Consider the following 16,147-nt stretch of genomic DNA (forward strand, 5'->3'; position numbering starts at 1 on the left):
AAAGATATGCCGACCATTCCTAAATATAATCATCACAGCAACACTTGAATCAGACTATAAACATGCTAACAAAGTTCGTAAAAAGCCGATATAACTCACGATTTGTGTCAGGGCAGGCTCAGGATCACAGGGTTTCCCCACAAACTTGGTGTCGTTACATTCAGAAAAGTCCAGTAAATCCAATCCAGTAAAGTATTTAGTCCAAAACACACGGTTGTACCGGTAGATAACCTCATCCCGCTGCTGCATCTTATGAAATTACGCATTGTATATCCAGTAAATCCGTTTATTTCTCCTCATAAGTCTGGCGTTTACATGAAAACATGGATGTATGAAAACAATGTTTATTTCACTTTACAAAATGGCGCTGCCCTCTGACCTTTCGATTGACAGCTCACTCGACCAATCACAAGCTCCCTGTCCCCGGCTGCCGCCTGCAATAGCGAATGAGTGGCTGTGTCTCATGAGGAACATCCCCTCCGACAGCGCTGAATGGCTTCAGCCAATAGGAACCGATCCCGATGGAAACTGTAGCATTGAATAGCCAATGAGATTACGAAACGAACGATGTGCTGCATTCACGGTCCCTGGGAAAAGGCAGCACTGCCATCTTCATGCGTAACTTTGCAAAAGCTGCACTTTGGCGCATGTATTGTTTCTCAATGGCAACTTTAGGAAAACGCCTAGATATACACTTAGAAAAACATGTGTAAAATACTCATTTTTAGCAGGATTGTTATCAAATTTGAACTGGGGCCAGGTAAGGCTTCATGCTGTAGTCCCATTGTGTTTTCCAGCAAAAATTCTCAGCCACACTCATCTTCAGGCATCTGATTGCAACAAAAAAATTCAGGCGAGAATAAAAACATTCTAATTCAGTGTGCTCCCACTTAGATTATTCAATGATAGTAGCACTTATAGTGATTATTTCAGTTTGGGGAAAAACTTCAGAGTGATACCTTTCAAAAGAGACCAAGCCCATCCATATTCTCCAAACAGTTCAAGTACAGCATTCAATTTACTTTGGGTACGCCTTGGATAGGCGAATATTACAGAATTTATAGGAGTGGTAAGAGGTTGTCCATGTGGTTTCTGCTACGTAGGGAAAACCAAAAGAGAATTGAGGATCAGAATCTCGGAACACAAAAGTAATATCAGAAACCATGATGAGAAGTCACCTATCGCCAGACATTTTAACTCAGCAGGCCACGGAGTCTGCAGTCTGAGATTTATGGGGATAGAAATAGTCGATCTCCCTCTTAGGGGAGGTGACAGGGAGAAGAGACTCCTCCAAAGGGAGGCTTATTGGATCCACCGTTTACAGACGGAGCATCCGAGGGGGTTGAATGAGGAATTGTTATTTTCATGTTTTTTGTGATGGTGGTTAGTGATTTAGGTATGGTCCTCCTCACTGCCTGGAATGAATTGCGTGCATGTTCATTCCTCTTCTCGGGCAGTGGTTGCACCACATTTGTTTGTCACTAACCTTTATCTACGAGGATACTATATAGACCCATGTGTGTTCTTTTTATTACTGTCTAGGATGTAGGTCTAATAGGATCAAACATAGGGACAATTGTTGTTGTCACATTCACAACTTCGATTTTTATGGATATAGTGCTTGATTGTATTTTTGTTAATGTTATTTACATGATAATGTTCTTCATTTTTCTGTATAATATTTTCTGACATTTTCTGACTGTTTTAATACAGTATTTAGCCTATAAATGTTCTGTGTATGTACATGAATGGTGATTGGAATCAGCTGGCTTTGTGTTAAATAGTGGACACACCCACTGACCTGGTAACGCTGAGGACGGCTGATTGCCTAAACGCGTCTGTTTCTTGCTGCCGAGCAGTTTTAATGAATTAAAAAGTGTTTAACTGAAAGTGAGTGCTGTCACAACCTTTTTTTGTACTTTGATTTTTTCGGACTGGCACGCGATTTACTTGTTCATACGTGGAGTTGAGCACGCCAAGTCTACTGATTGTCAGGTTGTGTGTCTTGTCTGTTGTAAACCTTGTAATAACAGCTTGTTGTGTACAGTTAACATCCTTGTTGCTCAGGTCTGAGTGTGGATTATGTTAAAGGTTTGTTGTGTGATGTGAGCGGTGCTCCAACATGTGATCCTGTTATTGATCTGAGTTGTGTGTTAATAACAGCTGATGTCAGGACGGCATGGATTGTGGGGAAAAGGTGTTGCACATGTTTAAGACTTGGATCTGTGTGAACCATTGTGCATCATGTGTTTGTTGTGAGGTTGTTGTGTGATGAGCTGTCTGAGGTGCCGACCCCCCACAGCCCTGGTCTTGGTCTGTGAGCGCCTGCCTACCCTGTCCTACAGCCTCAGTGTGGATCAGTAGAATATCAGCCTCATGTCTGCAGCTCAGTATCAACACAACTTTCACATCACATTCATCTGAGCACAGAAATAAAACAGAGTCTGACCTCAGAGTCTCCAGTCTACAGTCTGGACTCTCCAGAAAACCACTCAGATGCTTCACTCCTGAACCCTGCAGGTTGTTGTCGGTCAGGTCCAGGTGTCTCAGGTGGGAGGGGTTGGACTTCAGAGCTGAGCCCAGAGAAGAACAGCTGATCTCTGACAAACTGCAGTACTCCAATCTGAATAAAGAATAAAAGAAGAAGATGAAATGATTGATGATTGATCAGATGTGTCCTGATCAATGATCAGTGTGTAAATGAGTAGAGGGACTTTGTCCTTGTGTTGTTGTGGATCATCATCATGTGGCCTTCTACACACATCATCCACATGTCAGCACAGATTCATCAGCTGCTGCTGACCTCAGATCAGTCTGTCAATATACAATCAATATCTGATCAATACCCGTTGGACTAAACACTGACTACAACTCTCTGATTCAGGACTCAACTGGATCAAAGACACACACACACACACACACACACACACACACACACACACACACACACACACACACACACACACACACACACACACACACACACACACACACACACACCTGCAGTGATCAGATCATTGATTATTGATCAGACTGAGTGAAATGAGCTGAAAGTGAAGAGTCATTGTCAGTGTGAGAGAAGAACAAGTGGAAACATGAGACAACAACTATTTCAAACGTCCTTCATTCATGACATCAAAGTCGATGATTCAAGTTCTGAGTGAAGATCAATCAGGTTCAGTTGTGGATCAAAGATCTAAGATCTACAACAGTAACAGTCAGTGAACTGACCTCAGAGTCTCCAGTCTACAGTCTGGACTCTCCAGAAAACCACTCAGATGCTTCACTCCTGAATCATGAAGGTTGTTGGAGTTCAGGTCCAGGTGTCTCAGGTGGGAGGGGTTGGACTTCAGAGCTGAGACCAGAGAAGAACAGCTGATCTCTGACATCCAGCAGGTCCTCAATCTGAATAAAGAATAAAAGCAGTGAGTTGTGGACAAAGCTCCTTGTTGACAGCGTTCAGTGTCTCATCATCTGTTCAGAGCTGAAGAAGCTTCAGGTCCAGAGGCTGTGGACACAGTCACAGTGGCTCAGGAGAAAGTGTCCACTGTGTGAAGCTGACCTCTGACCCCTCACTGACAGTGGAGTCATGTGACCAGAGGCTGCTTCACACACACTGTGGACAGGAAGTAAACTCCTTTAATGTCATGTGACCATGAGCTGAAGCTTCCTTCCTGTGGAGCCCAGTGTTGATGTTCATGAGCCTCAGTGTCTCCACAGTGGGATCATCAAACCAACACTGTTCTCTGAGCTACAGGACTTTAACCTGACCTCTCACACTGGGAAGCTGCTTTGACCTTTGACCCTGAACCAAGCAAAGAGGGAAAACTCACATCTACATCACATCTGCTGCTTCAGCTACAGTGGTGATCCAGCTGTTCTGTTAGCAGCTTCATCATCATCATCATCATCATCATCATCATCATCATCATCATCATCATCATCATCATCATCATTATTATTATCATCATCATCATCATCATCATCATCATCATCATCATCATCATCATCATCATCATCATCATCATCATCATCATCATCATCATCACCACCACCACACTGACCTCTGAGTGACCTCTGACCCTTCACCTTCTACCAGCTGCAGTAACATGGAGTCACAATCAGTCGCTGCTTCAAACTGAACTTCACACATTTGAACTGAACACAGACAAAAGTCCAACAGGTCCAGTCAGTGATCTCACCTCAGAGTCTCCAGTCGACAGTTTGGACTCTCCAGTCCAGCACACACAACCTTCACTGATGAATCACTCAGGTCGGTGGTTTTACTCAGGTCCAGTTCTGTCAGGTGGGAGGAGTTGGACTTCAGAGCTGAGGCCACGACTTCACAGAGACTCTCTGAGAGTTTACAGCCAACAAGTCTGTGAAGAGAGAAAATATCAAATGTGTCAGAATCAAATCAGATGAAAGCTGCAGTAAAAACACTGTTGATGCATCTGATGATGTGATGAACATCTGAGCTTCAGCTCATCTTCTCTGACTGAGTTTGACAGGAGACAATGTGTGTGTGTGTGTGTGTGTGTGTGTATCAGATTAAACTAAGTATTAGTACCCTAATAAAAGACAACAACAACATCAGCACCAACCAGTGACCCACAGTAAAGAAATGAGAGATCAGTGGGTTATGCTTGCTATACTAATTTTGTGCATTTAAAAGGATAGTTCAGCTTTTCGAACATTAAAGTAGAACTATGCAGGATTCCGGCTGCAATTATTGTGGCTCGGAGACACTGTGATGGTTGAGTGACCTATTATGAGGAGAATGGGGTCTAGGCCAATAATTCAGGCTGGTATCGGCGATACCGATCCGATACCGATACTTTGTGCAAATGCACCTAATGTGCCTGGTAAATCTAAAAAAAAAGTAGTGTATTTCAAGTCATAGCTTCCTAAGGATACAAGACATCAGAGTAACATATGTATCTATTTTAAACTCTGAAGTATATTGAGGTAGCGGCCTCGTTTACAATAAGGTGTATAATACACTACAATAGCCAAGCTAATAGTACAACAACAGAAAAAACAGAGGACTCACACAATCGTACAAAATATGTGAAAATGGTGTTTCAGACACTAAAAAAAGAACATATTGTAAAATAATAAAACCATTCAACCAAAATATTATTTATAATTTTCCCACAGATATCTGTCTTGGCTGTTTGTGGAGGTGCCATTGACTCTACACAGACTGAGACAGACTGACTGTTGAGTGAGCAGCGGGTTACGCATTACGCACTTACCCAGGCGGAAGAAAAAGTAGTTCCTAAAAACTGCATGTCATTTAGACAAGGTCTCAATAGTTTAGTTACTTTCCACCATGTTCCTGTTAACCTCTTCATGCAGAGGCCATTTTTGGCAATTTCCGCCTGTTTTTGTATCACTGCAATTACAGCTTTATAACCACAGAAGTACTAATCCCACAACTATGGTTTATGGCTTAAATGAAAGACAACCTTTGTCCCTTTACATCTATATGTATAAAATATTGAATTGAGTCATTCCATAAAAAAATGGGCTTCTGAAATTACGAGTTTGAAATTTTTGGTGAAAAGGTGATATATCAAAATCCTAATTATAAAACAGGTTGAATTGTACATATATGGTTCACACACTCCCTGTCCACATATGTACCAAATTTTAGGTTGATAGGTAAAACTACTGAGGCACTATAGAGTTTTTCCAAACAGTGTCCCTTGGCGATGTACAGTGTGCAAAACCTGTCCAAAATTGTCCAATTTGGCTAAAATGCACACTGCAAGATTTTAGTGAGATTTTTTTTTTTCCAACAGATAACCTACTGGGGCCAATCACACACTTGATGGGTTTTAGGAACATTAGTTACATAAGTAAAATGCCATTTGAAAATTTAATTTATGGGGATGAATATTTAGTGTCCAAAACCCATCCAAACATGAATTTACCTATTTTCGCCTGTATTATATTGTTATTTTCCTTTATAACTCCAGAAGTAAACATCCCACAACCATCAGTGATGGCTTAAATTAACAAGGACATTTGAAATAGTTAATTTTGTCTGTTATTATTATTTTAATTAAACTTGGGGCAGTAAAAGCACACTTTTTGTGGAGACTTGTATTGCTTACTTGTTGACACTAGGGGGAGAGGGAACCACAGGAACCAGCTGGGTGCAGGCTTAAGCTTTGCCCAATCAGGGATCATTATATATCAGGTCACACCTTAGAGTCTCTGCTATTGGACCAAAAAGTTTTCACCCCCGTGACTTTGATTGAGCGGCAAAGCGGGTGCGCAGTCTGACGGAGAATGACTCATTAGCATTAGCACTGCGGGTAAACGTACACACTGATGGATTATCTGGTCACGATGGTTAAAATCGAGCCCCGGATTCTTTTCGAGCACATCTTCAGCTTTAACAAGAGGGTAAGCTTGTAATTTTATTCAGTGTTTTAGTGGGTCTATTATTGATTATTGTCCGTCTTTTTCGGCACTCGAAAATGACTTCCGGGTTTGTTTGTGTTGAGTGAGCAGGCTTGTTTACAACTTTGATGGTGTAAAAACTGCATTTTTGTTCTTTGCTTTTGTTTATATGACAGTAAACGATTTTTTGGTGGTGAAAGAAGAGGTGTACAGATGGTACATATATGTTAAAATCACCTTCGTTGTTGACGTGACGTCGCTTGTGGGCTGCCGTAGTCTGATATTGTTTGAGACATTTTCAGTGACTGTGAAAAAACCGTAGCACCTAGAAACTTCTTTTTTTTTTCTACTTGTTGCCGAAAGTGTCCTTAAAAGGTCTGTGGTGGAGTTTTCATTACAGCATGCCTACTTTTCGTTATATTAAGGACGCCGTTCATGTGTTATTGATTTGGGACGCCTGCGTCCCAACCACTAGGGGGCCTGCGTGAACAGGTTAATGATATACATTACCACAAGTATGAAGTATCAAAAGTATCGATATTTTCATTTGAGAATCGATTTTTGAGCACACAGACCTGGTATCGGAAGTATCGATATTTCAGTATCGATCCGCACATCACTAGCGGAGACTCTCGTTGCGAGGGAACGGTGCATGTTCAGTGATGCGTTCACTGACAGTCAGGGCTGAGGGCTCCAGTTCACTCTCTGGGCGCATCGTTCACTGCATGTACTGGGGGCTGAGGCCGGCCATTCACTCCGTGTCGTTTGCGAACGTACTGACACAGTGATTCACGTTCGCGCTGTCACTCACTCACAAACCTACTGCAGACACAGAGAACTGCCGCTGGGAAAGCTGTTACTCAGTCACTCACTGGTGATTCGCGAACCTGCACCAGAGAACTGCTGCTGCAGACGTGATTCAGGTTCACGTACTGTGCTGAATGTGGCGCTGTACCACTCACTGCCTAGTGTACTGCATGCACAGAGCTGTGTAGCTTCATGTTAAGTGAATGTACTGTGCACAGAGGACTCGCCTTCACCGTGTAGTAATATTTGCTGCTTCTCCTGCGAATGTCTGTACTGTACACTGTACTACGCACGTCCCCTTTCTTTTTTTTTTTGCACCGACCCTTACAGAGAGTGGAGTGGGGGGGCTGTAACGTCTGACGCTGGGGGGGGGGGTGATTCGGTGAACGACTCATTTTAAGGAACTGATTCTAGTGATTCAGTACAGTCAAAAGAACTGCTGATCCCATCACTATCAAGAGACCAAGTCACACATGTGCAAGTCTCAGGTAAGTCTCAAGTCTTACCCTGTCACTTTTTTTTTAGCAAGTCAAGTCAGGCCACACGTGGACACTTGAACCCCAGGAAGAATAGCTGTGGCTTTGCCGCAGCTAATGGGGATCCGTACAATAAACAAACAGACACGATCTGTCAAGTCAAGTCCAAGTCAAGTCACCTTATTATTGCAATTTCTTTCTTTTCTTTCTTAATAAAGTGAAAAGACAATATGTTATGTCAGTTAACATCATTGGTCAATTCATCTGACATGTTGAAAAAGTATGACAATTAATTGGATTTGCATTGTGATTAGTGATAGGTAGCCTAATCAGTGAAATAGCCAAAAGACAAAAGTCCAACAGGTCCAGTCAGTGAACTCACCTCAGAGTCTCCAGTCTACAGTTTGGACTCTCCAGTCCAGCACACAGAACCTTCACTGATGAATCACTCAGGTTGTTTCTACTCGGGTAGTTTCTACTCATGTTGGTTTCACTCAGGTCCAATTCTGTCAGGTGGGAGGGGTTGGACTTCAGAGCTGAGGCCACGACTTCACAGAGACTCTCTGAGAGTTGACAATCACCAAGTCTGTGAAGAGAGAAAATATCAAATGTGTCAGAATCAAATGTGTCAGGTGGAGGCGGAGCTACACTACAGCTGATCAATGAGGAGCATTGATGCTGATCTACCAGGTAACTGATGTTCTGCTGCTTCACCTCTTCACTGTTATTGATTAAACTAGTGCAGAGAAAACACTAAAGTTCAACTCAAGTGGCTTCATGTCTGTTTCACATCTGACCTGTTGAACTATAACAACAGGTTCTGCTCTTCTCTTGTTACTGTCCACTACTGCAGCTTCCTCCACTGTGGGATCAATACATATACCAATACCAATCAAATACCAATACCAATAAAAGAAAAACATTGGGACTCCAATTAATTTCCTTTCGGGAATGAATAAAGACATTTGATTGATTGATTGATTGATTGATTGATTGATTGATTGATTGATTGTTTGATTGACACAAATTAGACCACGGACCCCCATTGGACCAAATTTAGAAGTAAACACCAGAAATACACAAATATTTGTTCTGAGACTGAAGAACATCACTTATTTATACATTTAAATTAGGGCCAATGGCATGAATTTCTAGAGAAATTTCTAGAAAAAAGTGGTCAAATGTCTCCCAAAACATTTAAACATTTCTGGGAAGAAGTGGTAAAAATTCTCCCAAAAAAAGTAAAAATTTTCTTTAAAAAAAGTGGTAAAATTTCTCCTAAAAAAGTAAAAGAAAAAAATCTAGAAAAAGTGGTATAATTAGAAAAAAAAAAAAAAACTCTCAAAGACCCCTAGGGGTCCCCGGACCCCACGTTGAGAACCACTGATCTAAACTACTAATCAATAATTATATTGATCATTTCTGGACTCACCGAGCCTTCCTGCAGTTCCTCACAGCTGGGATCAGTCTCAGTCGTCCCTCCTGTATTGTGTTGTACTTGCTCAGGTCCAACTCGTCCAGAACCTCCTCTGACATCTGCAGCATGTAGGCCAGAGCTGAACACTGGATCTCAGAGAGTTTCTTCTCTGATCTGTCCTCTGACTTGAGGAACTGTTGGATCTGCTGATGAACTGACTGGTCCTTCATCTCTGTCAGACAGTGGAAGATGTTGATGCTTCTGTCAGGAGAGATCTTTGTCTTCTTTTCCTTCAGGTTGTTGATGGTTCTCTGGATGGTTTCTGGACTGTTGTCTGTCTGACCCAGCAGACCTCCTAACAGCCTCTGGTTGGACTCCAGAGAGAGGCCATGAAGGAAGCGAACAAACAGATCCAGGTGACCATTTCTACTTCTGAAGGATTTCTCCAAGACTCTCTTCAGAAAGTCATCCAGGGTTGAATCAACATGTTTTTCTCCCAGGAACTTCTTGAGGACCTTTGTGTCCCTGTTGGTGAAACAGTGGAACATGTAGACTGCAGCCAGAAACTCCTGAACACTCAGATGAACAAAGCAGTAGACTGTTTTCTGGAAGATCACACTCTCTCTTTTGAAGATCTCAGTACAGAGTCCTGAGTTCACCAAGGCCTCTGTGACATCCAGACCACACTGCTCCAGATCTTCTTGGTAGAACATGATGTTTCCTTTCTTGAGCTGTTCAAACGCCAGCCTCCCCAGCTTCAGAAGAACTTCCCTGTCGGCCTCCGTCAGCTCCTGTGGACTCGTCTCATGTCCTTCACCGTACTTGTTCTTCTTCCTCTTTGTCTGGACCAGCAGGAAGTGTGAGAACAGGTCAGTCGTGGTCTTGGGCAGCTCTCCTCTCTGGTCTGTGGTCAACATGTGCTCCAGAACTGTAGCACTGATCCAGCAGAAGACTGGGACTTGACACATGATGTGGAGGGTCCTGGACGTCTTGATGTGTGAGATGATTCTTCTGGACAGATCTTCATCACTGGACGTCCTCCTGAAGTACTCCTCCATCTGGGCGTCAGTGAAGCCTCGGACCTCTGTTACCCTGTCAACGCATGTAGGAGGGATCTGATTGGCTGCTGCAGGTCTGGAGGTGATCCAGACCAGAGCCGAGGGAAGCAGATTTCCCTGGATGAGGTTTGTCAGCAGCACGTTGACTGATGACGTCTGTGTGACATCAGACACAACCTCCCTGTTGTTGAAGTCCAGTGACAGTCGGCTTTCATCCAGGCCGTCAAAGATGAAGAGAAGTTTACAGACAGCCAGCTGCTCTGCTGTGACCTTCTGTAATGTTGGATGGAAAACATGGAGCAGCCTGAGAAGACTCAACCGCTGATCTCTGATCAGGTTCAGCTCCCTGAACGAAAGCAGAACCAGCAGACTGACATCTTGGTTCTCCAAGCCCTCGGCCCAGTCCAGAGTGAACTTCTGCACCGAGAAGGTTTTTCCAACGCCAGCGACGCCGTTGGTCAGAACCACTCTGATGTGTCTCTGTTGGACAGGTGAGACCGTAGAGACGTCCTCTCTCTGTTGGACAGGTGAGACCATAGAGACGTCCTCTCTCTGTTGGACAGGTGAGACCGTAGAGACGTCCTCTCTCTGTTGGACAGGTGAGACCGTAGAGACGTCCTCTCTCTGTTGGACAGGTAAGTCTTTAAAGATGTCGTTGCACTTGATTGGAGTGTCATGGAGGGTCTTCTTCTTGGACGTTGTCTCCAGCTGTCTCACCTCATGTTGGGTATTAACCTCTTCACTCTGTCCCTCTGTGATGTAGAGCTCAGTGTAGATCCTGTTGAGGAGGGTTACACTTCCTGTTCCACTTCCTGTTGCCTCAGTTCCTTCAGTCACTCGTTCACATCTGCTCCTCAGACTGATCTTATGTTGATCTAAAACCTCCTGCAGACCACGATCTGCTGAGAGAGAAGAGACAGAGTCAGACTGAAGACAGAGAGTCTGACAATCTGATCAGATTATTTTCATCAACTAGAAAAACTACAGACAACAAAGAGAAGGTTTGAATCATCATCTTAAATGTCAGTACTGTGTGATGGAACAATGACTCTGGAGAAAACAACAGGTCCTGGTTTCACAAATGACCACATCAGCAGATAGATGTTCAGTCTCACTTTGTCCACAGCTGCTCTGATTGGTTGTCTGCAGCTCACCTCTGGTTCTGGGTCTTTGTCCACACTGGGGACAGGAGGGGGGTCCTGAAGAACCAGACTGGTCCCAGTCTGAGGTGAAGCACTGTCTGCAGAACCAGTGTCCACAGCTGGTGGAGACTGGATCCTTCAGGACGTCCTGACAGAGACCACAGCAGGACAGCTGCTGGTCCACAGAGACACCACTCCTCTTCCTCCTGTCAAGACATTTCTGGATCAACAACATGTCACAGCTCCACATCTGAGCTCTGATTGGTTAACCTACTCAAGGGGGCGGGGTTTCAGTTAGCAGAGGAGCAGAGAGAGAGAAAGTAGGGTAAGACAAGTTTAGAGAGACGAGCTGAATGAAGATTTGGTCCTGAACTGGTCTGGTTTCTGTCTCTGTTTATCTGTTGACCTTAAATCTGGACTCTAAAACAAACTCCCTGTTAGTTTGAATCTCTTCAGTTCTGCGTCGTCTCGTCTGGTTTTTACTCCAAATGTGTGAAATGATTGAGAAGCTGTTGGTGGTGTTTTTCCTCTTTCAGACACTGATCATGTGTTTGATGTTGGTTCTGGACTGAGTCCTATCAGCTCTTTAACTAATGAGCTCCTCATCCAGACGCTGCTGTGTGGCTCTAATCAACCTGTGTTGGAGCTCTGATCCAGTGTGAGGAGACTGAAGCTGACAACAGAAGCTTCAGCAGCTCCACCTGAGCTTCACTACATGTTGTGGAGAAGCTCAGACAGTCACAGACAGGAAACAGGAAACACTGATCACTCCTGTCTGGTTCCTGACTTTTCAAAATAAAAGTCTGTGTGTATCAGCTGCTTTAATCTCTACTGTGACTTCAGTTTAAAGGCTCAGACGTGTGGATCATTAAAGTGTTGGTGCAGCAACGTTCACACTGACTGAGGCTGATGACACAGGAACATGAGGACGCTGTGCTTCATCAGTCTGATGGACAGAGTGTGTGTGCATGTTTCTGTCTCTGAGGTTTGTTGTGAACCTTCAGAGTCTGATGGATCTGGTTCCTGGTTTCTCTCTGTTTCCTTCACATGAGTCTAATGACTGAATCATCTTCAGCTCAGTTTACAGTAGAAACCGTCTCTTACCGGGACTCTGGAGGTCCAGGTCCAGGTCTAGGTCCAGGTCCAGGTCCAGGTCCAGGTCCAGGTCCAGGTCCAGGTCCAGGTCCAGGTCCAGGTCCAAGACTGAAGACTGGAGGATTCAATTGTTTTGACCAGTCACTCTTCATGGACAGACAGATGGATCCTGGAGACTCTGCTCTCAGTCTGTGGTTCTGACCTCTGCAAACACAAACATGTTTTTATTCACATCACATTGATCACTGAACAGTTCTCTGATCACAGATGCATTGTGGGAAGTCTCCAGTGACGTCAGCGTCCAGCACCACACACTGTAGTGAAGGATGGAAGCAACACAGCAGCATCTGAACATCTGTCTCACATCAGCTCTACACAGGATCACACACTGACACTGACACACACACACGGAGTGGACACACAACACAGGCAGGCTTGGGGAGTAATGGATTACATGTAATGTCAGTCACTCTGCTCTGCTGTAAGCCGAGGAGAAAACTTTCCTTGTATCCTACAACCTTTATCCAATGAGGAGAGAGAACGGCATGAAGGGGCGGTCCTCTCTGTGTGTGCAGCCAAGGGATGCGCGTGAATGTGGTGACGTAGGGACGAGGGCGGGGACTGCTAACTCCATCGGCTGACAAGAAGTTAGACAAAACCACCGGATCGCTTACTTCTGCTTTAATATGAAAACGCTCTGGTGGACAAGTTGTGACCTGCACATTCACCACGCTATGAGATAATAACACAACGTTACCAGACAGAGTTGTTTTAGAGGTAAATGCAGAGACTGTTTGATGAAAAGCTGTCCCCGATGGAAATGTGCATCAGCGGTTTTGCATGAATTTACTCCCATGAGCCTCCGTAGCGTAGCTCTGAGCAGCTCACTGCTCTGCTCCGCCGTTCTAAGAAAAAGTTTGCACCGACAATTAAAGGTAACAAACCTACTGCTATGACTATAGGGGTTATGGCAATGGACCAATTTGCCAGAATGTTGAACTATACCTTTAATTTGAATATTTGGTAATGAAGTAATCCAAAAGTAACTAAAAAAGTAATCATTACTTGTACTTGTGATACTTAGAGTTAGTAGTTAGTAACTTAGAGTAAGTTACTGATTACATTATTTTAACATGTAAATTGTAATTATATTGTACTGGATTACAGTTTTAAAGTAACCCTCCAAACCTGCACACAGGTCTGAATCTGGTCTCTTACTGTGACTCTGGAGGTCCAGGTCCAAGACTGAAGTTTGGAGGACGTCCCATGGACCCGTCACTCCTCATGGACAGACAGATGGATCCTGGAGACTCTGCTCTCAGTCTGTGGTTCTGACCTCTGCAAACACAAACATGATTTTATTCACATCACATTGATCACTGATCAGTTCTCTGATCACAGATGCATTGTGGGAAGTCTCCAGTGACATCAGCGTCCAGCACCACACACTGTAGTGAAGGATGGAAGCAACACAGCAGCATCATAGACAACAGTGTAGAGTCAGTCAGTCATTAACTGTGTCCAGTGTCCAGCTGCTGAACATCTGTCTCACATCAGCTTTACACAGGATCACACACTGACACTGACACACACACACATACAGAGGACACACACACATACAGAGGACACACACACGTACAGAGGACACACACACAGGCAAGAGAAAAAAGAAGGAAACTAATCTGTTACAGTACAGAAAAATATGTCATCAGATTGCTGGAATATTTGTTAAAATGGGGATTACTTCTTGTCAGGATTACATTTTTTTTTAAATATTGTAGTTTTCCTCCTCCACTATTATTTTCTATTTCCTTCATGACGTCCAGTCAGCTTCAGGACTCTGACTGACCGGTGACTCATGGTCGTTTGTCACGGGAGTTTGTCCTTTGTGTTTTATTTTGAAATTTACCGGATGCTCAGTGAGTTTGACTTCCTGTTTTGAATGATCTTATAGATTGATGTGTGCTGGTTGTGTGATATTCTTAATTTGCATATTTGGTATTGAAGTAATCCAATAGTAACTAAAAGTAATCTGGTTGATTACTTTAATTGTGTGATACTTAGAGTAAGTTACTGATTACATTATTTTTCAAATGTAGTTTGTAATTGTACTGGATTACAGTTTTAAAGTAACCCTCCAAACCTGCACACAGGTCTGAATCTGGTCTCTTACTGTGACTCTGGAGGTCCAGGTCCAAGACTGAAGTTTAGAGGTTGTCCGTTAGACATGTCACTCCTCATAGACAGACAGATGGATCCTGGAGACTCTGCTCTCAGTCTGTGGTTCTGACCTCTGCAAACACAAACATGTTTTTATTCACATCACATTGATCAGTGGACACACACACACACACACGTTTCCTCTCCTGTGACGTCACACACACTTCAGGTTTTTATCTGGTCTCTTACTGTGAGTCTGGAGGTTCATGTTTGGACCGGTCACTCTCCAGAGACTTTGATCTGTCCTCCTGTTCCTCCACATTAACACTCATCTTCAGGACTTCAGTCAGTCTGAGAGGGAAACTAGTAACACACACACACACACACACACACACACACACACACACACACACACACACACACACACACACACACACACACACACACACACACACACACACACAGAATCAAGACACACCCAAATCCACCGGGGACAAACTATAATCACTTCCTTGTCTGATCCAGACGTTGACCTCCACCACTCATAGGACTTTGACATTAAATCCATGTTCATCCAGTCACCGTGACCTTTGACCTTTGATGTTTGTTCTGAGTTTGAAGAAGTTGTGTGGAGGTGAATCTGAGACAATGTGCTGACGTATGTACGGACTACGTCTGACTCTTCTTCACTCCACAGTCCACACAGACACACTGACTCTCACACTCTGACACAACAACAACAACAACAACAACAACAATAATAATAATAATAATAATAATAATAATGTTGTGTTGACACTCACTCGTCTCAGACTTCAGTTTCTCTCCTTCTGCTCCGTTCACTCTAACATGGCGTCTGAACATTTTTACTTTCACTTACTCCCTCTGCTCTGCAGTTACAGGAAATCACAAGTTTATGGCGACAGAGGGGAAGTCTCTTTCTACAGTAGAGTGGCGCCACCTGCTGGGTAACTCCTGGTATTACACCTGTATGGACAGGTGAACTCTGACACCATGAATAAACAGTGAGCTGAGATCCAGCTGTGGTAGAAGAGCTGCTGAGAGATTTAAAGACACTCCACTACAAGTTACAGCTCAGTCTGTTGAGGAATTGATTTTCTTTCATATCAGGCAAAAGTTTCAGAAATCACAACACAACAAGTATAAAACCACAACCTGCAAAACCATTAAATAACAACAAGTGGCTGCAGGTCCAAGAATGTAACAGAGAGTCTGAGGCCAAACTTTAGTTTCTTTAGTTCTGATGACTAAGGTGACAGAACCAACAAATCACATTAAGAGAAAGAGATTCAGTACAAGCAGAGTAAAGCATGCTCATTCTGGTCCTATCAACATTGAAACTGCATAAATAAAGAGAGATGTCACCTGTTTGTGTCCAATCAGAAATGCTGCAAAGACTCGCTTCAACGAGGAGAAGCAGGCGATCTGCAGAGACCTGCTGCTGCCCATCCCCACCGACCCCTCACTCAAAGTGGATGTGAGCACCACGTCAGAATGTGTCTGCCTTGTTCTTTTTGTCCCAGAAATGACCCATTAAAAGCACGTTTGTGTATAATT

General features: G+C 43.6%; 1 protein-coding gene across 1 annotated transcript in view; it reads right to left on the reverse strand.

Annotated features, from left to right (window-relative positions):
• Positions 1-16,147, reverse strand: part of LOC310987534 (NACHT, LRR and PYD domains-containing protein 3-like) — a 192,529-nt gene that overhangs the window by 7,123 nt on the left and 169,259 nt on the right. Inside the window, exon 19 of the mRNA XM_083973841.1 lies at positions 2,450-2,623. Within this exon, the coding sequence (XP_083829967.1) occupies positions 2,450-2,623 (174 nt within the window). The remainder of the gene's footprint in view (positions 1-2,449; positions 2,624-16,147) is intronic.

Source organism: Trachurus trachurus (genome assembly GCF_905171665.1).
Source record: "Trachurus trachurus genome assembly, chromosome: 6".
Lineage (NCBI taxonomy): Eukaryota > Metazoa > Chordata > Actinopteri > Carangiformes > Carangidae > Trachurus > Trachurus trachurus.